The 24,849-nt window shown below is 41.5% G+C and overlaps 1 protein-coding gene across 2 annotated transcripts in view; it reads right to left on the minus strand.

The window, feature by feature from the left end:
• Positions 1-3,064: 3,064 nt before the first annotated feature.
• Positions 3,065-24,849, minus strand: part of svild (supervillin d) — a 42,779-nt gene continuing 20,994 nt past the window's right edge. The window contains exons 5-29 of one of the 2 annotated variants that reach the window (XM_017437896.3): positions 23,773-23,870; positions 21,854-21,953; positions 19,307-19,824; positions 19,045-19,180; positions 12,030-12,177; positions 11,764-11,847; positions 11,545-11,631; positions 11,180-11,363; positions 10,787-10,959; positions 10,107-10,262; positions 9,779-9,915; positions 8,741-8,888; positions 8,471-8,616; positions 8,145-8,320; positions 7,767-7,902; positions 6,557-6,857; positions 6,311-6,465; positions 6,043-6,145; positions 5,745-5,952; positions 5,536-5,669; positions 5,303-5,458; positions 5,011-5,154; positions 4,600-4,712; positions 4,349-4,504; positions 3,065-4,231 (exon numbers count right to left, since the gene is read on the minus strand). In XM_017437896.3, the coding sequence (XP_017293385.1) occupies positions 4,145-4,231; positions 4,349-4,504; positions 4,600-4,712; positions 5,011-5,154; positions 5,303-5,458; positions 5,536-5,669; positions 5,745-5,952; positions 6,043-6,145; positions 6,311-6,465; positions 6,557-6,857; positions 7,767-7,902; positions 8,145-8,320; positions 8,471-8,616; positions 8,741-8,888; positions 9,779-9,915; positions 10,107-10,262; positions 10,787-10,959; positions 11,180-11,363; positions 11,545-11,631; positions 11,764-11,847; positions 12,030-12,177; positions 19,045-19,180; positions 19,307-19,824; positions 21,854-21,953; positions 23,773-23,870 (3,984 nt within the window). In that variant the 3' untranslated portion in view covers positions 3,065-4,144. Of the gene's footprint in view, positions 4,232-4,348; positions 4,505-4,599; positions 4,757-5,010; positions 5,155-5,302; positions 5,459-5,535; positions 5,670-5,744; positions 5,953-6,042; positions 6,146-6,310; positions 6,466-6,556; positions 6,858-7,766; positions 7,903-8,144; positions 8,321-8,470; positions 8,617-8,740; positions 8,889-9,778; positions 9,916-10,106; positions 10,263-10,786; positions 10,960-11,179; positions 11,364-11,544; positions 11,632-11,763; positions 11,848-12,029; positions 12,178-19,044; positions 19,181-19,306; positions 19,825-21,853; positions 21,954-23,772; positions 23,871-24,849 lie in introns of those variants that run through there. The other variant, XR_005234287.1, reaches the window with a different exon arrangement.

The raw sequence follows: 24,849 nt of genomic DNA on the forward strand, positions 1-24,849 counted from the left end.
GCTAATAACGAGCCAGACTGGTGCCTCTTTTATGTTTTTTAAGGTTTAGAAAATTACTCTTGTTCTGAAATCTCATACTGGTGTGAAATCAAGCAATATTAGCAAACATGAAAGCTTTACACTTCTACACGGTGGCATTTTTTGTGTATCTGTTACAGTTTTGGTTGTGCACCATTTGTTAGTTTGCACCTCTGCCCCGTTCGTGTCTGTTCGTCGAAGCCTCTTGCAGTTCTTTTCGGTTTGGTTTTTGTCTGTTTCTGGGACGAGACCCAGGCTCCTCCGATTCCTGGCAGTGCGAACGGTCCTGGCGGACTCCAACAGATGGCTAAATTACCGTTCCGCAGACCAAAAACAACCTTTTGAGCTAAAGGAAAACAAAATCAGCCCGTTAAGACGGGAGGCTTTCAAAAGGCTTCCACTTTAATCCGGCTATTAAAAGTAATTTGTGTAAACTTCACAAAGTTTTCTGGCCTTCGTGCAAATGTGGCAAAAACTGCAGCTTTATTGGAAAATAATCCAAACAAGGCTGCGCTATAAACGGAAAGATTTTACATCCGTACCTCCAGTACACTCACACGAGTTTGCAGCCTGAAACTAAAGCTGTGGGATTATAATTATTGCACGTAAATAGACTGCAGGATTGAACTGAAGCTATAATTATTTTTTTTTAAATTGATATATAAACATATGCCCCCTTTTCACAAGCTGCCATGATTTCTTGAGGCCTTAATGAAACATTTTTTCATTTATTCAAACGTAAAACAGAACCCCAGTACCAAGGTTCTCTCATGTTGTGACTTCAGAGCTACTTTCGCTGCAGCTGATTGTCGAAGTCACAGTGAGACATTCGGCTCCTCTTTTCCCCTCTCTTTGGGTCGGGTGTCTTCAGATGAATGTACAAACACAGATGATTCAATCCACCTCTTGTATACAGCGCTCCTTATTCAGCCTGACAGCACACAGAAATACAAAAAAAGGGCCAGAAAAACAGTTTTATTCTCCAAAACATCCACCGTTCTCATCATCCATTTGTGTCCAATCTGAGTCATGTGGGTAACTCTCCCAAGCTCTCATAGCAGAGTAATGTAACATCCAGGGGCCATTAAGCCACCAGTGGTACTTTTATTTAGCTGTATCAGGTCACATATGAGCTTCATAAACTCTGACCTTCAAGCGTTTAGAGACAAACATTAAGCACAGTTACTTTCATCAGCTACTTTTAAGATGTTTGTTGAACTTTGTTGGCTTTTATTCATAATGGAAATAACTGAAATTTACATCACTGAGCTAAAAAAAAAACCCAAATAAAACAAAATTGTCAGATATTTTTTGTTGGAATGTAAAACGTAAGAAATGGGTAGCAGTACATAAATCGGCTGATTTGCAAGGGTGACTTGTTACCCTGCGCTTACAGGGTACATATCTGATATTTACTGAGTATGTACTGGGGAAAAACCGTACTCTGTAATTACCAGGTACATATCTGGTACTTAGAGGGTGTGTATGAAGACCAGGCTGTATCATGAAGTGACTTGCTACCCTGTCTTTACCGGATACGTGCTGGGTATGTACCCAGTTGTGATAAAACAAAAAGGAACGGCAGATTTGTAGTTAGAATGAGGGAAGCATTGAAGCTGAAGCACTTGTTCGTATAAATCTGAACCACTCCCCAAATATGTTCAAATGCACAAAACCTGCAACATCATCACAGTTGAGTTAACTTCAGACACCTAAATGTGTGCTCAAGCACAAAAATCACAACTTTAAATGTTACCTTCGACGTGCTGTTCTGTAATATTGTAAACAGCTCTGTTCATTCAATAAAATAAAAAAAAAAAAGGCTTAAATCCTGACTTGAAACGATTCAGGCTTATTTTCCAAGCAGTTGAGCATTTCTCACCACGGAAGCTGCCCGTCCAGCTCCTTCATGCCATATTCAGCACAGAATCACTCAAACTAATCGGCCTCGTATTAGCAGCTCCACCGTTGGCCTGCACGGGGGGCCTCGCTGTGGGATGCTGTGGCACCTGAGCCAGAGATGCAGGTGATTAATGCTGGCAGGACAGAGCTGATGCACGACAAACAAACAAAGCGGCCGCCCGGTGGATGCCGGAGGAAGCAGAAGACTGCCTCATGCCATCTGTTGTGGAAGCAACTTTTGCGCCTCCATGTTTGCTGGCATCAATAAGATATGAGCAGGGAGTGAGAGGGGAGCGGTGGATGATTTTCAAGTATTAAAGCACACCTTTGTGATGGGGTCAGGCAGAACCCAAATAACACTCATGACAGTCAATCCTTTAAACGTGCCGTCATAAAAATACTTTTTTTTTTTAAAGTGATTAATTTCTTTCTAATATAGGCTTTATTTTGTGCTCAGCAGTCATTAATTTTAGGCTCAAAAGGCTGCTCAGAATAAAAAGAGGAAGTTTCAAAGCATAAAGGTTGCCAGGTTGGCAGACAGCTCCCTCTGGTGGTCAACATGAGCATTGTCCTGCTGTACAAAGGGCTTCAGAACAGTCCTCATAAAATTAGGAACAAGCTGCTCTTGACTCAGTTTTTAGTTGAATGTTAGAGTTCTTAAAAAACCTGGTAAATAAAATTTTGTGCAGAGAGATTTTACAGAATGTTTGGTTACAGCACAATGTCCTGACCCAAAACGTCAAATCAAGCGTATATTTTACGTTACATGTCGGCACAGTCCTTTGCAGGATCACTGATCATTTCTGCATCCTTTTCTAGATCACAGCCATAATGTTTCAGTTCGCTGCTTTTATTGGGAGCATTAAGAGCAAACTGCACAGTGACTACAGTATCTCAGAAGTGTAAAATATTTAAGGATGTTAAGGATTCTTAAGATGCAAATCATCACTAGTGTAAAGCTTATTTCTGAAAAATGGCTTCAAATGATTTTATTTTGTAAACTGAAACCTTTGTGGCTCTACATTTGTGACGGTCCACAGGTCAACACCAAAACCAGCACAAAATATTTCTCAAAGACGCATCCTGTACGCTTGTTAAAGCAACAATAAAAAGTTGCAGAGTAAAACTGGAAAGCAGCCAAGAGAACATTTAATTTACTTTTTATTTCAAAGAGAATACTGAGCACTACCATCTCATTCCCCCCCAGACTCGTCTCTACATATAATACAGATTCATTTGTGGCAATATGCATCTTGTTTGTGCTAAATAAGATACATGATTGCAACTTTCCTAACTCAGACATTAGACAGTTTGATAAGTGGCACATTAATACAAAGATAATGGTTTTGTGGTAATAAAAAGGCAGCTGTTTTTTTTCTAACTCTCTCAAACAGACACACACATGCACACACCCCGCTCCCCCACGCACACACACACACACACACACACAATGCCTCAGAAGTTGTGCATTAACACAAACATACCCACAAAGACTAAAAAGAAAAACATTTATAATAAGACAATCAGGTACGATTTGGTCCCAGACAACCAGAGGGCAGCCATCACTGACACAGAACCAGGAAATATCCAGTACCAGCTTCAATGATTCTAATGAAAACAACCATTTGAAGAGCTAATAAGTTTCAGGTTGATTTATGCAGATTTGAAACATCAGCAAAGGAAAATACAGAGAAGTTAGTAAACAAAGCGTGTATGAGTTTTAACAGAGAAGGCTGTGCTAAAAGCTTGGTCTGAGATCCTGAAATAAAACAAATTACAAATTAATTTTAACTTTAATTTGATTTTTTTTCACCTGTTCTTAAAAAGTGTGAATATTTCTTCTCGGTACACAGAGATAAAAAAAACAAACAAAAAAAGAAAACCAAGAATAACTCCCTCAGTTTAAAAACCACAATCACAGGAATCAACATGCTGGAATAAACCTAAACACACAATAACTGTATATTACATATTTATAGTGTGAAGTTAAAAGATTAAAGATTGCACGTAACTGTTGGCTAAAATATTTAGAGAGAGAGTAACAAAAAAATGGCACATTTATAAACATTTAAACAAAATTGTACATTTCCTTTTCTTGATTATTATTTTTTTTTTACAAAATGGGAACTTGGTTTAAAAAGAAAAGCTGAAGAAAGATAAAAAAAACAAAAAAGAAGAACAACAACCAAGCTGTGCACACTGTGATGTTTTTTTTTCCCGCTCTTTAAAACAAACCCTTGTTCTTCTTTAGATTCTGCTGCTTCCAGTTTGGCAGGGCGTTGAACTCAACTCGACTCATCTCAAAAAGCGTCTATAAAAAGAAACAGGAGACGGAAGGTCAGAATGAAGGTTTCGTGTTTTCACTGTGGACCAAGTGCTGCATTTTTCACAAATAATTTTTTAAAAAGTCCACCGCAGTGAGTGTCACCTTAAAGTCCTCATCAGACAGGTAGTCCTCCAGGCGCAGGGGGTCCACGCCCTCTGGTAGAGGCTTCCTGGTCAGCTCCTCGATGGAGTACTGCTGCTTACTGATTTTGGACAGCGCGTCCTTCACCAAGATCACTTTGTTCTTGGCGCTCCCAGCCTGCAGACACGTTTAGCGAACCTTTAACACAAACCTGCATTTCAAGGCTCTTGGATTAGAGAACTTCCCGTTCCATGTGAAACAACAACGGCCACCTTTGTAGTGACAGTGGCATCCTTCTGCCAGTACGGGAAGATGTTTGTGAAGGTCAGGGGCTCGAAGCCTGCGAGGACCAGGTAGGCCAGAGGGGGGCGCCGAGGATTCTTCTCTGTAAACCAGCCAGGGTTTGGAACGGGTAAAAATAGGTTTTAGCTTGAAAAAGCAAAACACTTTTAAGGCGAAACCAAGCAAACCTTTGATGTATGTGACAGCAGGTAGTTTCAGAGTTTATTTTAGGCCCAAATAAATAAATAATGCATGAACTGAAGACAATAACGTGAAGCAGATGCTTCTGAAGATCTTATTTAAATGCTGCCTCAAGGCGATCCTCTCACTATGAGCCTCTTTCTTTTTTTAAAAACAAAGAACTGATGGCAAAAATAAAATGCTCCTCTGTGACCTCTGACCTTTGCAGTACTGCAGCACGGTCTCCATGGCGCACTTCCTCTCGCTGTCCCAGCGCATCTTTGCCGAGCCGGTGCTCTGCGTGTCTTCAGGCTGGCAGCCCTGCCACAGATACACCTCCATGCGGTTGTCCAGCAGAAACAGGGCTGAAGAAGAGAACAAGAACATGAAAAAGGCACCAAATTCCAGCCAGCAGAAACAGACAGATGTTCGTGTTGTCTCCTGCAGCTGCTGCTGTTAACTCCAGTTTTTAAAAACATACGAACTTAGTGTGTCGGAGTGGCTGGGTGTTACCTGGCTGCTGTGCAGAGTAGAGGTTCTCCTGCAGGAACGGCATCGCCATCACCCCCTCCGTCACCCTGGCGGGATACAGCTGCTCCTCCCAGCCAAAAATGCCGGAGCTGGCACTCAGCCGGAAGAGTCTTGGTGTGTAGTTGTACTTCCCCTTATCTAGAACCCAAACATGCTCTGATCACTCTCTTTGCTTCCAGCTGGGCTGCTCTGTGGCCCACCTTCACACACCGTACCTTGCAGCATACAGTCATAAGCCTTCTTGTCCTGCGGGCCTAAAGCCTGTTCGAACTCCGCAGGCTCTGATCCTTCCTCCACCTCCTCAACTTTCAACCTGCTGGTGATGGTCAGCCCCAGCTCTGGGGGACACCTTCAAACCACACAGAAGAACTGTTAGTAAACCACAGAAGAAGCCCTCCCCCCATCCTGCTTCTATACGTCTCACCTCTGTGTTAGTTTATCCACCGCTCTTTTGGCCACCAGCCTGGCGCCTGCTTGTGCTTTACATCCGTGCCACAGGTAGAGGCGGCCTTTCTGAGCGTTCAGCAGCACCAAGCTGGCACGAGAACGCAGGCTGGCCCGCTGGCACACCACCTCCACCAGCGAGGCCTCCACCTCTACCTCACCGCGAGCACAAAACAACCTCCAACTGCCTGCAAACACATGGATTTCAAAGTGAAAAACTAAATACTCGGCTGAATCTGAGCAACTTGACTTTTTTTCTCCCATCAGGCCCTTTGTACCCGTGTTGTTGGAACTGTCGTCTCTGCTGCCCTTATGGATGACCAAACCTCCCTGAAAGAGCTGCAGGAAACACGGGGGCTCTTTTCCCTGACTCACCAACATCTGCAAACACCAGAAACAAACAGACAAAGACATACTTGGATGAACTCCTAACTGAAGACACATGGATGTCATTTTCTGTTAGCCATTTGAAGTGGCAGCATTAATCCTTTACATTTTCCTTATTGTTCTGAAAAAGCAAAAGTAAGAGCATTAAACTGGACTCACTTGTGACCCCCGGTGGCTGCCGAGCTCCACGGTCATCAGAGCAGAGGTTCCTTTCTCGCTGGCGCTGGACTGATGGCCCTGCCAGAAGAAACAAGCAGTCCTCTCTCGTCCAGGAGCTCCAGCGCTCAGCTCTCCGGGTTTCTGACGCTTCCCCACTGACACAGCAGAGAAGGGGAAAGAAAAAGAGTTAAACCAGGGGATGGATTATTACCGTCAGCTCCATGAACTCGTTTTCTCACGGCCCACCGAGTGTAGTGATGGAGTATTTCCAGCGGATGATGTAGGCGTCGGCCTCGTGCAGCTGACCGAGGCTTCCCTCGGCCAGCTCCTCCTCTCCGTGCTCTTTGATGTGCCAGGCTTCCACAGCGACCGTGGCCATTTCGGCCTGCCTTCCGTCCTCCGTCCTCACGAAGCCGTAACCCCGGTGGATGTCCACACCCTCCAGAACGGTCTTCGCTGGGTTCGGCTCGTTGTCCAACAGAGCTCTGGCGTCACACGGCTGCAGCTCCAAGTCAAAGGGCGAGCGTGGGGAGAAGCAGTCTGGGCTCTAAAAGAAACAAAGTATTTTCATGACAACTTTTAGTTTCTCCTTTTTGTTTTATCTTTAAACTGATCTAGTTTTCCCCTCCTGACAATAAATACTCAGTTATGTAACAAACACTTTGTTAAACCATCTCTGGTAGAATTAACAGCCTACAAGCTAAGTTCATCTTTCCTCCGGAAGTTATTCCCATCTGTTTGGAAGAAAACTGGGTAGCATCAGAACACATCCAGGTTCTGGTATTTCTGAATTTGTTCTTCAAGGTTTAGGTTCTAAATTGTTAAACATTCAGAAAACACTACAGTATGGTTATCTTTGGATTATTATGACTTTGAATATTTTGGTTATTTACAGTATTTCTGTTCCTGTACCATCATTGGGACCGATGTCTTCAATAGTCCTGCTTTACAACTCCTTCCATGCCACCTAGCTTCCATTAGTAATCAGCACACTTGCTGACTGTTACCATCCCCATAAAAGGACAAAGGCTGCTCTGATTCAGAGGACCTAAAGCACTGCAGAAAACTTCTTGCATCTTTTCCAAAAACCTGTATTTTCACTCAAGCCTCTCTTACATACCTGAAAAAAAAATCTCTCGTAGATTATTTTGTACTGACTGAGCTCCAGTGATAAACATTAGAACCTATTAGGACAAATATGTGGCTTTTTATTTGTGTCCAAAGTGTTTAATTAGATGCTCTCGAGTAAAGGTTTTGAAGAATTGCCAGAAGTTAAATGCACCACACAGAAATGAGTGCCATGACGAATCGTCAGAATTCTTTTGCAAATGGAAAATTTCAGTCTTTTAAAACTGGTGGGGGAAAAAATAATAATGTCTAAAGGAACAGAATGTGAAAAATTAAAAAAAAGGTGATGTGTCTAAAGAGACAACATCCCAAGCCTAAGCTCATCTACCTTCATTTCTTCTAGGTGAGCCATTTCCTCTTTCTTCCTCTCAGCCCAGTCCAGGAACTTCTCTCTGAACAGGGACGTCTCATTGTGCTCGGACAGCCGGCCAAACAGAGTCCAGCTCGGACGTCCCTCCCCCTGTCTGCATGTAGCACACAATATACACACTTATACACACAAAACACCTCATCTGTGCCGCTGCAGTGCCACAGTAAAACCACTAGGGGCTGCACCAACAAAAAAAACAACAAAACAAAACAAGCAGAAAAACATTTCGGTCAACCTATTCTAAGTTTAAATGTGAAACAAGAAAGCAGCGAGTTTACATCCCAGCGTCTGCGTGTCTCTGTGAACGTGTCCGCTGCTTCGGTGTGTCCAACTCACCGCGGCACATCTGAGTTTGTGCACGAGGCGTCCAAAGGGTTGATTCTGCAGCTGCTGTAGTCGTAGCTGCCACTGTAGAGCTGTTTGCCCAGTTTGACAGCCACTTTTCTGTCTCCCAAGGGCACGTCTTTACCGTGCCATACGTACACTTCGCCGCCAAAGTCGAACACTAAAACCTAGTTTGGGTCAGGAGACGGGAAGGAAATGAGAAGGTTGAGGAAATTTAGGTTCCTACTGTAGCAACCATAACATGAACAAGAATGAGAATGATTGGAAATGTTTATCATGGATGCTTGAAACAGCTCTGATTATTTATGTCATGTTACCTCTTTAGAATTAAGTAAAGTCACACTGGGGATGGAGGCCCAGGCGTCTTCATGGGGTACCAGTTTGTCTCCCTCGAGTCTGTACACCCCATTAGAGTCCAGGACCCCACTCTCATACAGCTCATCCTCCTCTGGCTCCCCTGCCCCTGTAAAACACACACACACCAAATATATTAACCAGTAATACAACATGGATGCACCAGAGGAGTTTTCAGTGTAAGGTCCAGAAGGTCTGCATGTAAACTGACGTCAGCCTGCGTGGGTCAGTACCTCTGTATTTGGTCTTCCCTCCAAGCAGGCTCCAGAACTCTTTGGCCCATCTGCTCTCGGTGTTGATGCCCTCCTCCAGCACGGTCACCTGAGGAGCCTTGCAGCCAAGGTCCCTCTTGGCCTGGACAAATGACGCCATCTCCGACGCCTGGTCACACAAAGCATATTTAACACATTTCCGCCTGCGTGCGGGCGCGAGGTTTATCGACAGAAAAAGCAGAACTAAAAAGCAAAATAAGGTCTGAGCAAGACGTAGCTGGTAAAATCTTGGACTCTGTCACAGTCTGTGATTGTGAGGAATGTCAGATTGTGCAACGAAGGCATGATAACCTGCAGCGATTCAGAGAAAAACAAATATAAACGCGGAGCCACATCTGCTGCGGGTGCGTTCCTTCTTACATGTACTTGTGGTTTGAAAATGCAGAAATCAACTATTTGGTTTGCTGCTTTGGTCCTGAAATTACTGACATGAACTTAATTTAACAGCTGGTTGTTTCTGCAGACTGAGTAAAATCCCCAGACTAACTTCTAAAGGCTGTAAAGATGGCGTTATCTTCCGGCATGTTAAACCTCACGATAGCAGTGAGATCTTGTGTCGGCCGGCTGGCACATTCGGACTCTTCTGCTGCACTCGCCTCTCCAGACAACCGCTACCTGCTATAAATTAAATATAAATAAACCAGCCAATATACTGACCTTTCCTTTTAAAGTCTGCATACCTTTGTGTCATTAATGATTGATAAAAATAAATAAATAGAGAACAACTGCCTTACTAATATGAAAATATATTCAAAGAATACAACTCCCCCCTTGAATAAACCACATCCTGTAGCATGATGCAGCTTAGTAAGCAAACAAGAGGTTGTTGTTTAATAAATGTTGCACAAGAAGCCAACAGGTTCTCACACAGCAGGAGCTTGTTGTCAAGATGATTCATTTAAATAAACTACTGCCAGTCTAAACATGCCACGTTCTGAAAAATCCCCTTCTGCGGCGTCAGAGCATGAGCCTCTCATTTCTGCAGGCAAACTTTCCTACCTTAGCCTTTTCTATGACGTTGGCGAACTCTCCGCTCCACATGAAACAGTGCTTCGGTGTTATGAGGAGAAAACAGTCGCCGCTGTTCAGGGAGCGAGCCGTCGGCTCCATCAGGCGCACCTGGACGTGTCTACGCCCTGCAGACAACGGCTTTTATCAAACGGTGACAAGAATCACAAATAGACATCTTAAACTAAATGCATTTGTGCTTTTTTATTAATTCCTAAGACCACACTTTGACATTTAGGTATTTTACCTTTCAGGCTTTATTTCGATCATCGGTTTTCTTTTTCGTACTCATGAAACAGTTATTTTTGAGTTTTCTGACCTTTAATGCGAATCAGCATGAGTTTATTAAAAGGCAGCGCGCTGTTGTTGGTCACAACGTCGGTGGACTTCACGCTGCGCAGGTTGACCTTGCGGAAGTTCTCCTTGCTGGCGAGTCCTGCCAACGCCACGTCGGCCAAGTTGGAATGTTTTGCCACTAAATGAGAGAGAAAGGAACAACAACAACAAAAAAAAAACAATCTTTATCCCTCATATCTTTAACCGAGGCTGTTTTCGACTTACAGGCATGGATTTCAAACATGTCTGTGCCTTACTCTAACATTTCATGAATAAATAAAATGTCACTGATTAATCTTCAGTAAACAGAAGAGACCAGACAAGCATCTCGATTACGTCTTTCATGTGAGCTCTACTAGACGACATGTATGTAATTGTAGTGCTCACTTCCTCTGATGTGAAGGTTAAAGGGGCACTGAGGTCAGTGTGGTCTGAGGACTATCAGATAGAGGAAGCAAGCAACAGAATAAGACAGACATACATCAGAACCCATTTTCTGTCATCGAAAACAGGCAAATATCATCAAACTTCCATTTGTTGCTTTCAAAACTGATAAAGAGTGTTTTGTGTTTTTTTAGTGTTTTTATTTTTTTTTTGAATAATCTTGTTCCTCTGTAGGTGGAAACCTTATTTGCTTTAAAAAAACAAAACCAAAACACCTACTCCTCTCCACTTGGATCCTCTTGGTCTCCACCGAGGCCACGTTAAGCCTCTGTTCGGTGTAACCTTGCCGGATGTCGTTCCGGGCAGCCAGGGCCCGCAGAGGGTTCCTGGAGCCTTGATTCCGTCTGGCTGGTCGCACCGCTCGCTTGTGCTCTGCCACAGCAGAGGTAAGCCTAAAGGCAACGTTAAACACAGCAGTGATGTTTACTCATTATTAGATTTGGAAAAAAATAAATGCTAAAGACAAGTGCTTCCAAAAATCAGGCAATTATGATGCTTAAATAATTTATTAAATGTGTGTTTTCTGTTATGTCTTAAGTGCAGATTCCTTTCTTTTCATGTATGCCATGAAAAAAAAAAAAGAATAAATATTTAGGATTTGTCTGAACTAACTTTGGCGTGTCGGCCTCAAGCTGACTGAGGTCCTCCTCAGTTAAAACCACGCTGGACTCCAGGAGTTTAGAGGGGGAGACGGCTCTGTAGAAGTTGCCGAACGTCTCCTCATCATCCGGCTTCATCACCTCTTTTTCCATCTCTGCCGTCACCTCGATGGTGGAGGTCTTGTTTTTGCTCACGCCTGATTCAAACACCCCAAACAGACAGCCTAAGTAAAACTGGGAACTTCGTACAGTGAACACAGCTGAGATAATGATGGGTCATGGTAAGATAATTCACAGACAAAAACTTTACTGCATATCCTGAGTTCACAGAAGGGTAATCAGATGTATTCAGAGATAGACTGAGCAAATGGGTCGTACTTTTACTGTGAAGCTTGTCTAAGAAGGACTCCAGCTTGTCAAGACGTTTATCTCCTTCCACTTTGACGTCACTTCTGCTGGAGATTTCTGCTCGGCAGAAAAACAGATTTACTCAGTGACGGCTCACTATCGTTTCAAGAAATTCTGCAGCTCTTGAATGAGCCTAATTTAGCTTTAGTTTAGATAGTTTGACATTAGTTTAGGACTCAGAGACATTACCTTCATGAGGTTTCACAGGTGTGGCGTTAGACTTCTTCAGACTGGCAATAGGCGACTCTTCCTTTCCTGCAGTTGAGACGAGACCTGACAGAGCACAAAAGGAGAGATTTATCCATCCTGGTTCTATGACGGTGGCGCTGTAGTGGCAGCCTGGTCATATAGGGATTCTCTTTACATCCTTTGATTCTTTGACAAGTCCATTGAGCTTTGTTTATACATCTTGAAAACCTCCCTTGGTGTTAAACCCGCCGCTGCTCTAATCGTACCTCTCTTGGCCATTCGTCCAGCCACGGTGAACTGGACCGAGTCGTTGGCTGCTCCTTTGCCCTTGTTCTTCCACTGCTCCTCCTTCTCCTGGAGGCTCCTCATCCTCTCCGACAGCTTCCTCTTTGGATCCAGCTGTACATTGGACTTCTGTTGGATTTAAACCCAGTTCACATGAAGTTTCTGTAACAGCGCTGCTTTACCTAAATGCAGATCGTACCTTCTTGTGCTGTGTTCATCTTATTTCACACACGAGCGGACATTTACAAGACAAGAAGTAACTACAAGTGGACAGAAAACATGTTAATCAGGGGAAGGCCAAGATTTGTTTAGCCAAATAAATTAGCATTTGTTTGGCTAATTTTAGCTATTTCATATTTCTAATTTTAGCGTCAGTTTTGCTTAGATTTGCTCATTTTATTTTTACCTCTACTGAGGAGGTCAGTCTGTCTGTTTAAGGACATGTCAAACATGCTACAAGGTTCAAAGTTCAAGGTCACAGACCTGCCCCTGCTCTAACTCTGCAGCTGTATAACAGGAATGTTAAACTGCACAGCTGAACACCTCATGGGTCAAAGATAACGCCTGTTGACTTTAAGGTTCATGGGGTCAAAGGTCAAGCTCACCTTTGTTAAAACCCCCTCTCTGCTCCTACATGTGACCCTTTTGTTTCCTCCATCAAGGAGATTCTGTTTCCAGCTCTGTCTGTTGGTTTGTTTGTTTGTTTGTCAGGTAAAAACTAATGAACAGATTTAGATGAAATGTTCAGGAAATGTTGGGGTTGTTACAAATAAAACAATGGATTAAATGTCAGTGCTGATCCAGATTGCACTGTTATTTTTATTTATTTATTTTTTTTAAATCACACTGTGACCTCAGGGGAGGTTTGTGCTCTCCGAGTGCTTTGAGTTAACATGCGTTTTGCTAATTTTACCTCCTGTTCTGCTGCTTTTAGCTTGTGTTCTGATTATTTTAGCCTCTGTTCTGCTTGTTCTAACTTTAACAGCTCAGTTTCAGCTTCTTCAGCAGTTTTCAACAAAGTGACTCTGTATTTTCTGCAAAACTGCAGCCTAAATGCTATTTCTCTAGTTAAGCAAAACATTATCATTTTTATTTTTTTAACCGATACAAAACATAAAAAAAAAGTTGCATCCTGACACCAAAATTGCAGAATGTCTCCTTGTGTGCTGTATTTTGTTGCCGTTTGTACACCTAAACCGGTTCTTTACTGAGACAGTCTTCCCCTACTGGAACCCAGCCGCCACGTTACAGTAAATAAAAATAATTCCCCTCCTAAACATTTAAAGCATTTTATGTTCCCACAGGGAATTTTATTGTCACGTCGTCTTTCTTCACTACTAACGAGCAGTTCAGTCTGTGTAATTCAGCGTGAGTGCTGACTTTGTTTCAACAGTAGGCTGCACGTCGCAAAGACAGGGCCATCTATTCAACATGACAGCGGTTTCCAAGAAGGCAAAAAAAAAAAAAAGTTTACTTGCAAAAGGCAACTGTGAAACATTAGTCAGCTATGAGTAACCATGTTGTTTGTGCATTAATGTGTACCAAAAGCATTTATTCCCATCAGAGCGACTGCAGCACAACTACTTGAAATTAAACTAAAAGACAAACAAATGTCGTAGATTCCTTCAACCCGACAGTTTTGCGCAGTCACAGAGGATTCTTCTTTGTGGCTGACTGATGAGCTGTGTGATCTTCTGACTGTCGTCATCTTCACGCTCCGCAGAGTCAATTTAACCATTTACAGATGTCAGCAGCTTTAAGGAGAAAAACATGTTTGGCTGAAACGGGGCTGAGCAGCAGTGTGGCATGGGAAACAAAATATGTCCACTCTCTAACCTTTTAGTCTTATTATCATGCATTTTACTGAACAGATATCCAATTAAGTCAAAGTTGCTTTTAGAAACTCATCGTTTCCTCAATTATATTAACTAAGATCATTAGTTAGCAATCCAATAATGAGTTAACTATTTATAATGTGATGTGTAATGTAAAGCAAATGTCTGACAAAGTTCATACCCCCTTTTCTCAATCTGTTACACTTTATGCAAGCATTTTCTTTTGTTTTCAATGTCAAACATGTTCTGTTTGTGGTCAAACAGAAGAAAAAAAAAGTAGCTCAAAGGATCCCGTTTAATGGTGTTGGCTTGAACACAGAGACAGCTACTCAGAGCATAGTCTCTCCTTTACAAACGCTCACTCTAAAGCAGATGAAAAACAGAGCTGTCGTGTCATGCGCCTGCTCGTCCCATCAGGAGCAACATGGGGTTTAGCCTTTCAAAGGCACTTTAACTCTGTATCGTGGATAGATCAAATGTACCAACTGAGCTGATCATTAAACTGTCTCGTGACAAAAAAAAAAGAGACGTTGAGGGGGACACGGGTGTGTAAAGGCCCTGTCAGACATCTGCTGCGTGTTTTACTGAACAGATGGAAACTAAACGTCTGCATCTAGAAGAGCATCATTTGTAACATTTTACTATCTCACAACGTCGACATATATTTATCGCTTTCAACGGGGTGCAAGTCTGAACTGCTGCACTCACAGACGGGTAAAGAAACAACAATTATCTGTGGGCTGATTGGCCCTTTGTCTGATTTAATATCAGTGTTTTTGCCCGATCTCATGTAGTGCTGTTTGCAGCATGTCCAGAGGTTGACTGATTGGGGCTTTTCAATGACTGGTATCAATGCTGATCCTTAGAAATCTGAGCAACTGACTGATTGTAGAGTTTTAAAGCCAGTTCTTTAGTTGATTTTTATTTTTTGTTACATTTTTGTAACAAAATATGACAATTTAATCTTTACAATCATTTAGATGCAGTCTGTAGGTCTTTACCATACATGTTTACTGAGAAAAGGATAATAGTAAAGTGTGGGTCTGCACCATGTTTGGAAAATCATGCAAATTTGATACTATTGTTAGATACTGTGATGACAATCAGCTGCAATAAACCCAAATGTTCTGTCGTTATGAAGTCAGAATAACATTTTCGATGAGCTCTCTTTGGGGTTTATCATTGTGATGCTAAAAAAAATAAAGAAAAAATAAAAAAAAATCCCCAGCTGTGAAAGATGGCATGATTGAGTATTACAAGAGTATTATTTTAGGTGCAAAGACACTGTACTGCCCACAGATGTGCCTGCATTTTAAATGACTTAGAATACTTTAGAATGGCCATTACAAATGATTTAAAAAAATAACCTATCAAGAAAAAAAAAAGAAGCGCCTTGCCCCAGATTGAAAAAAAAAAACAACAAAAAAACATTGTGACACGTTTTGTTTAAAAAGGGCTTGTCAGTTTTCACATCTCAATAACTTTAATGTAAGCAAATCCTGTTTTATAAAACCTTTCTATGCAAAAGACCACATTATCCTCTTTGTAAAACACAACCCAGAGTGTGTTAATCTCCCACAACCATGCTGGCACACAGACTACACCATCTGTCTACACACAGGTTGCAGGACTCTCACAGTCTTTTTTTCTGCGGTCATAACCTCCTAGCTTTGAGCCATTCCCTGCATCAGAGAGGGGAAATACCTTGGCCTGACAGGACCCCAGAGACAGGAGAGGAGAGGCCCCCAAACCACCACAGGAACCCCCCCCCCCTTTTTTTTTCTTTTTTTTCCCCTCCTAAACCCTGCTGTGCTCTTTAACAGACCCACTGACATAGACATCAACCACCTGTGAAACAGTAAAACCCAGTCATGGAGAAAGAAAAAAACAACAAATGGGACAGTTCAGATTTCTCTTTGGGAAACAAAGAGGCTCATGCTGAGGAACAGGAGCAACACATTAAGCATGCAAATCCATGCAAAACAGACACATGCTCTATTCACGTGCACAAACTCACCTGAAAGGACGAGGAAAGGTTGACAGGCAGGTGTCAAAGTCAAAGAAAGGAATGAAGTCTGCAGGGGTAGATAGATAGCCATAGAAATACAGAGGACAGTAGGAACAAGGAGAGGAATAATCGGAGCAGGAAATACAGGAGAAGGGGGGGAAAAGAAAGGAAAATAAGGAAGAAGCAGGGCAACATGAGCAGCTCCAGTTTCTGCAACAAGATTGAATTAGGAAGACTAGTCATTTAATAAGGATAAATAAGGATAAAGTGGGCGGGTTGGGAATGATTATCACTGCATTTGGATTCACGGTGACTACACATATACTGTGCAAACATAAATCAGCCATATTTCAAGTGTAGAATTATGTTTTCTGATCTCGCTGGAATAAACTGACAGCACATTCCTCACATTAACACACTGATGTAAAAAAAAAGAAGAAGCTACAGTATGTTGAAGCTTACCAAGATTCAATACATTTACAATATATTGAACACGATAAACCCTAGATCATGATGTCTGAATCAACATACCAGTGATCAGAAATTTAGAGAGTTTTCACATTAAACTTTTTTGAGTCATCACTGGAATATGAAAAGAAGCTGGTCATATAAATTCAAATAAATTCTAAAGCAATATTATTGTTATAATTATTACCCGCCACCAAAAAGCAAAGCACGTGATACCATTTTAGCTGTGTCTGTTGAAACCTGCAGAAAACAATCATTGAATGTACATCTACAGCTGATTTACTGTTGGAGTCAATCCAATTCAAGATGGCAGCCACAGCTAATCGACCTTAGCCTACACAAAAATGGCTATATACTTACAGATATTGTGCTAAAATGTGACGTGGTAGTGGCTTAGAGTCATTCACATCCCATGCTTGAATGTGGCATCTTATGATATCACATGACAATGCACAAAAGGTTATTTTATTTAAAGGTGGTGGGTGACACGTTCCTTCAAGAAACGCTAGGCCTTTAATTGTGAGGGAATTTAATGAAAGCCATCTGAAAATTGTAACGTAATGCTATGCCAGAGTTTCATTTATTGCCACAAAGGACACATTTTTGTTTCTTTATTCGTTTTTCCTTTCCCAGGGAAAAAAAAAGATGTCATCAGTCAACACAAACTACGACAAACTATGACTAACAGTCCTTCCTCATGACACGACAACCCCACCCCCCCACCCCCATCCCATTTAAATCACATTTACAACCGGGCGTCGCTTTACAACACCACGGTGTCCAGAAAGGCTGAGCAGGTCGAACAGGAAACATCTGGACGCGATCACGGTCTGCTCCGTACATTCTCTGCTCTTTCACATTTCAACCAAAGAGCACAAACATCTGATCTAACTGTTGAATAAAAGTAACTGCCAAAACAAGAAAAACAATGGCCTTTCATTTAGGGAAAAAAAAAAAAAAATACACCAAGATTAGTCATGTGTGAGCTGATAACTTCAATTCTGGTACCTTATACGGATCATGTGTTTTCTAGCTCAGTGACACAAGTTCTTAAAAAAAAAAAAAAAAAAAACTTCAATACAAATACATTTATAGGCAATAACTGGCAGTTTTCAAGGAAAAAATTCCAAACCGTTCTGGTCAACAGCTTCATCATGTGTGCAAGTGTTGAGGATGCAAGTTTTCGTGCCAATAATGGAAACTCACTAAATCTCTTCGGATTTTGTGCTGATCCATTATAATTAATAGAGACCACACAAATAAAAAAATGACATCATATCTGTATCTGACTGGGGAATTGCACTCATTTTATAGAGCTGCTTTTTCCAGACTTGGAGTGGATCTAAGGTTAGCTCATCTTTGGATGAACTATGAACCCGAAGGCGAAATCCCCACAGAGGATATCTGAGCTTGACAGACATCAGACAGAAAGATGCTCTTTATAAATACTCATGACATCACCGGCTGATTGTTGGGGCTGGAACTCAAAGATCAACACAATAGCCTGCTTTTATAGGGTGTTTTTTTCCTACTTTAAAAGAGGAGAAACACAAGGAGTACCAAATCCAACAAAAGAAGAAAGCTTGGAAAGCCTTCGGGTGTTTGGTCATGGTGTAAAATTTTATTTGTACAAGGGGGTGGGAGGCGTGCCTTTTATTCTCTTCGGGAGGTAAGCTGAGCCCAGGATCTCCACTCCTAAACCTGCTGCAACCCCAAGCATTCCTCAGTCGCCACACGCCCTCCTGGCAGCAACATGGTGAGCGGAGCCGATTCAGCAGAGAGAGAGAATACTGTCCACAGTGGAGACTTTCTTTGCTTCTGCACAGAGCTAAGTAGAAGCTGCAACATTTGGCTGCATTTGCTCATTACTGCCACTTCTCCAAAACCCTAAAATAAAAGATGGTAATTCCTAACTTCATGCCATCATAAAAGCAACGCATGCCAATAAAATTATCCCTCATCTTCAAAGCATGGGTAAATATGGCTATAAGTGTGCTCTGGGTTTGTCACATCAAAGAAAGACATATTTCACCATTTAACTGGAACTCTATGATTTAAACGATACAGCCAAATGTGTACAACAGGCTTTAGAGAAATAGGCAGTATCCTCTGTTTTGAAAAGCGCCGATGGCTTTTTAAACATCAGGTGCGCCTTATCAGGGAAAAAAAAAGGACTTGTTAAGCTGCCGCTGCTCCCCTTTGGGAAATCTAACAAGCCAAACAAAAAGAGAGGCTCATCATTACATGAGTGTTTGCTCATACGCAACAAGCCAGGGTTGCAGAATCAGCCAATGCAGAGTCTATAGTCCACCATTTGCTTGACTGCAGGGCAAGGCAACACGTAACACATGTGAACAGGCTGAACATTTTGACACCAGCCTAAATTAGCATTAATAACCAGGTAAAATGAGCCGAGCTGACTTGTAATGCCAATAAAAGTTTGTTTTATTACCTAACTGAGATGACTTTTACAGAGGCGGGTGTTGGTGGTGACCCTTTTAGGCCTTAGGGGACGATATACTGCAGAACGAAGGCAGCGTACCAAACTATTTTCCATCTAATAAAGTAGTCAAAGGAGGGCTCGGGTTGAGTTTGGCTCCACTCCCATTTTTGACCCCTGATATACCCCCAAAGCACAGCAACTCAGCGGCACGACACAGTTAGTGCATTGTAAATGAAACTTACTTTTTTCCTCCAGGAATTCTCAGAATCGTGGAGCTGACTGAAGCGATCAGCCAGAGACGTCTGGATGAGTTCAGTTGGCTTTGACTTCTTCAGTCTGTCTTTCTTTTCACCTTCCCCACTAGTCAACAAAGTCATTCTGAAGAAAAAAAAATATATATATTTTTTTCCTTTTTATTGCTATAAATTGTTTGTTCTCATCCATGTTTATTGTAAGACAACCCTAAAATCTCATCACAATGTGCCTATTTGTGTATATCCTGACCTTTGTTTAAGTGAAGAGCTGAGACTCTGATCCAGACTGCTCTCCAGTTCGTCAACATCCTCTGACATTGTTGAGGTGTTCTCCAGGCTCTCGTCAGGCGAGGGACTTAGCATCTCCTCAAAACTCCCTCTGCTGCTGCTGCTGCTGCTGCTGCTGTGCCTCTGTCCTCTGTCTGTGCTGAAGCTCCCGCCATCTATCATATCAGTGTTTAATGACTCGTCGTCTTTGTCACTTTCCCTGCTGTCCTCTTCCTCCATCTCTTCCTCTTCCTCTTCTTCCTCCTCCTCCTCCTCGCTCTCGGGGTGGCTCAGGGTGACACTGGTTTGCCGGGAAGGCAGGCGCACAGGCATGGGGCTGTCGCTGTGGTCCGACTCAACACTGGTGGAGCGGCTTTTCTTCAGGATTCCCTTGATGCCCTGAGGCCAGGAGTCTTGGCGCTGCAGCGAGGACGCAGACTGGCAGAGAGGACTGGGAGGGGGCGATTCGGGAAGAGCTTGGTCTGAGAGCAAACTGGAAGGCTGATATCAAAAACAAAAAAAGGCATTTATTTAATTTCAGTACAACATGAAGTGTGTTGCTGTAAGTGAAGAAAATAACTCTTTAAGAAAGGTTTTGAACAATTAAGCAGTTCGCTTACTGAACAGCCTCAGACTGGAAACAGATTATTTCTGAGGGGATTGATGAGGTAACAGCTAGGTCCGATTGAAGCTACCTTAAAGCAACTCCAATCTCAAAGCTTTCATAGTGGTTCATGCAAACTCCTTTTCATAAACCTTTACACTGCACAGTATTAAGATTACAATTATTCCTGTAGAAATATGATAATATCTATTCAAATTGTTCCAGGCTGCACTTAAGGTGCTTGCAAATAACCATAGAGTTATTTGGTAATATCAGTGTAATGTAAATCTGACAGCAATGCAAAGATTTTTGATGTAGCATTTGGATGAATTGCTATAAAACTTTTGGGTTTAGAGAAGTTTTAAGTCACACTGGTAACCCATTTTGGTCTTGGTCTTGTTCAAAGTAGCCGTTAATTTATTAATTTGGTCAGAACAACAGGTAAAATATCAGAAGTAGTAACCTTTCCACAGAACTCCATTTCAAAGGAGCTGAACTGACACTTTAGACCATTGAACTTGGTGACTTTAAAGTCCTTCAGCTTTTGTCCCACAAAGTAACAGTGCCAGAGGCTTGTGACCTCAAATATGGCTGATTTAAGTTTACAAACTTTGCTAATAACCTTATTAAATAAGAGCATAATGAATATACAGACAGGCTTAACAGGTGTGATACTATTATTATTAATTTATGATTATTGCATCTATCTTTCTGAACCATTTAAGATTAAAAATATGCTGGGGAAACCTCACTTTAAGTTAAGTTTCATGACCCAAAGTGGGATCCTGACCCCAACCTTGGGAACCACTGACCTAGTACACTACTAAAGTGTATTTCATCCACTTTGCTCCTCCTGTGTTTAAAAGGAGATGATAAAATACAAAACATCAACAAAACCATGGACTTTTATTGACAACAAATGGTGTTTTGTTTTCAGTGACTTCTGGCTGTTAACAAAGGGCAAGGTTTGGATGTTAAATGAGCAGTATTTTAGGTTAGATACAAAAAAGTGAAGATAAGAAAAAAAAAACGGCAGGAAAAGTAAATATTAAGGACTTGGATTTCATAAAGCAACAAAACAAAAATAGGTGAAAAAGAAGAAAATAAATTAAAATAAATATTGCATCTAGAAGGTCAGAGGAGGATTTGTCATTTGTCAACAAATCTGTTTGTACTTCAAACTTTATTTCTTTGTCTAACTATAACGCCTGTTAATGGGGAACAGATGTCACGTAAAACAAACCTGAAAATATCCAAGGCTTTGAAGCTGTGGTAGTGAATTTAAAACAGCCACACCGTCCTTCACGAATAATACAAAATACACGAGGGATGATGTATGTGTTGCGTGTGCTCAATATGTTATCATTTAAAGGAAACAACAGCAGCTGGAACAGCACCACGCGTCGTACCGACAGGCCAAAGGTTGTGGAGGCGTGCCGGTGTAGGAGGAGAAGCAGACTGGGAGGCCAAGCTGGGCGTGACTGTAATGTTAACCTGGTGGTCCGTTTTAATCAACATCAGAGGGCATGGCAATGTGTGGGCGTGTGTGTTTGTGTAAACATACGTGCAGATAATTTTAATCACCTTTGGGAATCAGCTTAAGATTTCTGCTAAGTAATAACATTTTGCAGCTCAATATTAAGGGCACGAGTTATAATCTGCAAGTTGACTTTAAATAAATAAATAAACTGAACCAGAACGGGGGGGGGGAACCAAGGCCAAATTTAAGGTGAGTAAGAGTTCTGGAATTGGCTTGCATATGGTCTTTTTCAGTGCAGCAGCAGTGGTAAAAATCAAAACTCCTCCACAGGGATGCCTTTTATAGCAGAGTCTAATGATTTACGAAAACATGTTGTTATATTTATGATGGCTTCATAGTTGTTGTGCTGTTAAATTCATCAAATTTCATATGAAAAGAAAACTGACCTGCTTTTCCTCTGTGCTGGCTGTAAACGCTTGCTCCTCCTGCCTGGAAGATTCATCTGTGGGCTGTTCCATTGTCTTTTCTTTATCAGCATTAGGGAGGCTGAAACATCAGATGGAAGAGTCAAAGATTGAGGAAACGGCAGCAAAAACGGGTACAAATGAAGACACCGATGCAAACCCAATTCAGCTTTAGTGTGATGGAAACCTCACAAGGCTTGCAAAAATGTGAACTCAAAACACAAAAGTTAAAAATTATTAAACGACTTCTGGTGTCTGAAGAGGGCAAATAAAAAGTGTCGGCAAAGAAAGAGTTCAAATATTTAGAATTTGGGTTCTATGGGAAGGTTGGGAACTACTATTATATTACCTGCTGTGGGCAGCTGCTTGAATGACCTCAGTTTAGAGAAATGAGAGTTTATTTCTGATGGATTTATGAGGTGAATCTGAGCGGGGCCAGAGTGGACTGTTGTTTCAAAACACGTTGGTCTTGGCCCCACTCAGACTAGCTGTTAGCTCATGAATCAGTCAGAATTAAGCTCTGTTTCTCCAAACCGAGGTCAATCAAAGAGCCATAAAATACTACTTGTTCACAATTCATCCACAGAACCCCATTTCAAAAGATTTGAACTATAACGTTAATGTGTGATTAAAAAAACAACTTAAAATTGAATGTGCTTTTAATGATTCTACGGGTATAAGTGAGAATACCAGACATCCCATGAATACTGAAATCAGCACACTCCTGGGTCACATTTGAATCCTAAGTTTAGCTTTTATATGTTGCTCAGAGGTGTTTTCAGATACTGCGAGAGACAAAGTTAAACTTCTCATGATTTTAGTGTGTTCGTAAAATTTGTGAAATCTGTAAAATATTTCCTCTGGAGATCAAAATAAAAGATTTAGTGAAAAATCTTGGTTTACATTCATGTCTCCTTTTGGAATTTGCAGACCCAAGATCTGCCCCTTATCTCATCAAGACGCAGGTCGGTCGAGGGAAACCACATCACACAGAAACAGGGAACAACTCAATTTTAAACAGCCTTTCTTTCATATTCATAGGACAAAACATCTGCTGATGGTAAATGGACTGCATTTATAGTGAGCCATTTATTGACCACTCAACATGCATTAGACTAGGAGCCACAATTATACAAGCATTCCATACAGCACTTCTACCTCTCAATAATACACCAACAATCAAAAGCAATTAGGCTCTTAGCATATATCTTACTAGCGGATACTTGAAAATGAAGACTGCACTCATGTTTTTGACTCTTATAAAGTAATATTGCCCAGAAAGATTCTTTTGTTTTCATGCCATTATAGTTAGGTTACAGTTATATTACTCATATATTTCAATGCAGCAAAGGCTGGTGACAAATAGCAGCTAAGCAGCTAACACAAACTCAGAAGAACTCCTGATTTTAGAGTAAACTAAACAGTTTCCACATCCAGTCAAACTTTATGCATATAGAAAAGAATTACTTTGCTTCCATCTTTGACATGTCCACACAATCTTACAAATCATTACTAAAATGCCACAGTGTTAACACAAGCTGAGGCTCAATACCGCAGCTGCTGCTTAGAGTCTGCTTAGCATTAACGGCTACCACAGACTCCTGTTTGTACGTGTATTTGTGTGGATGCATAAAAACGGTGATATTAAAAGGCAAGTTCTGCAGGTTTGTCTACGTCAAAGCATCTCAGCAGCTGTTTATGACAGCCTTTTGACTTGTCTGTAATTACCTCAGAGCTCCATTCAGGCTGTTCAGTTTGCTGGGTGTGGATGGGAACTAGTTTCAAGGTGTCTCAGACTGTTCCTAGTGTTTTGGTACACATTATTTAAGTGGGAAAAAAAAGGAACATATAGCAGAATACATATGAAACATCCATGCTGGCCTTCACTTTGACTCGCTCACCTGGTAGCAGATTCCTCTTTGTAACTGCTGATCAGCTGGCGCTTCAGTTTGTCATCATAAGACCGGCTGCTGCTTCCATCCTCCGTCTCTTCGTGGTCCTACATTCAAACAGGGGAGGTTAGTCCAAAAATTAGACTCGAACTTGAAAGAAATCCTGCCGAGGTGCTACACAAGCTGTGAGGATTATGTTGATAAGGGAAGTGAGTGAATAAAAAAAGGCTCCACCCCTGCATTTAAGAATAGCACTTAACCCTTACAATGCTCCAGCTGAGCTGCTTACAGGTAAGTGATCTGATTTTGATCTGTAACTAAAAAGGCATGCTAATGTCTGGGCACCTGTAATCACAGATTGTATAGCTGTTAAAAGCAACAGGAGAAAAAGATTCATGAATAAATCACTTTAACCATGCTTAAAATTCCTTTTTTTTTTGTTTTACAAAGTCACTTTCGGGTTCTTTTTAGGTTTAGAAATAACACACAATTTTAGCACGATATACAACATGATAGAGACATCTCTGTACAGTTAAAACACAACGTCATCACTCTGAAGCCTGCTAAATCTTCAAGGTCTTGTGTCTGGATTCCAAACTAAGTGGCTCATAATGTTAAATAACTTGTTTACTTATTAAGAGAAAACTGAAAATAATAATAATCCTAATTCACTGCATGGCACTTAACTCTATCAACCGTTTTCAAGAAAGCAACATAATATTTTTTAAAAAGTCCAAGAAGGGGATATTTACATCCAACTGTCTGTGTCTTTTAAGGTCAACAAGTGAATCTTTTCCCTGACATGTGTGCAGTACGAAGCCTGCCGCTGTGCCAGTAAACACTTCAGTGAGCCCCTGGCATGACCTGGTGAGGATAAGTAGATCTCCAGCTGTGAGGAAAATACCCCTAAATTGAATTTCCTAAAATTAGAGAAGCCTCTTACAAACTAAGTGCTGCTCACTGATCAAATGGAAGGAAGTTATTTTCCATGGAGCAAGATTTACGGTCTTCTGCAACACAGATTTTCACGTTCAAAACAACTCAGTCAGCAAATTCAAAGTAAAAATGAGTTATGCTGTTCTCTAG

The sequence above is a fragment of the Kryptolebias marmoratus genome, linkage group LG17 (genome assembly GCF_001649575.2).
Source record: "Kryptolebias marmoratus isolate JLee-2015 linkage group LG17, ASM164957v2, whole genome shotgun sequence".
Lineage (NCBI taxonomy): Eukaryota > Metazoa > Chordata > Actinopteri > Cyprinodontiformes > Rivulidae > Kryptolebias > Kryptolebias marmoratus.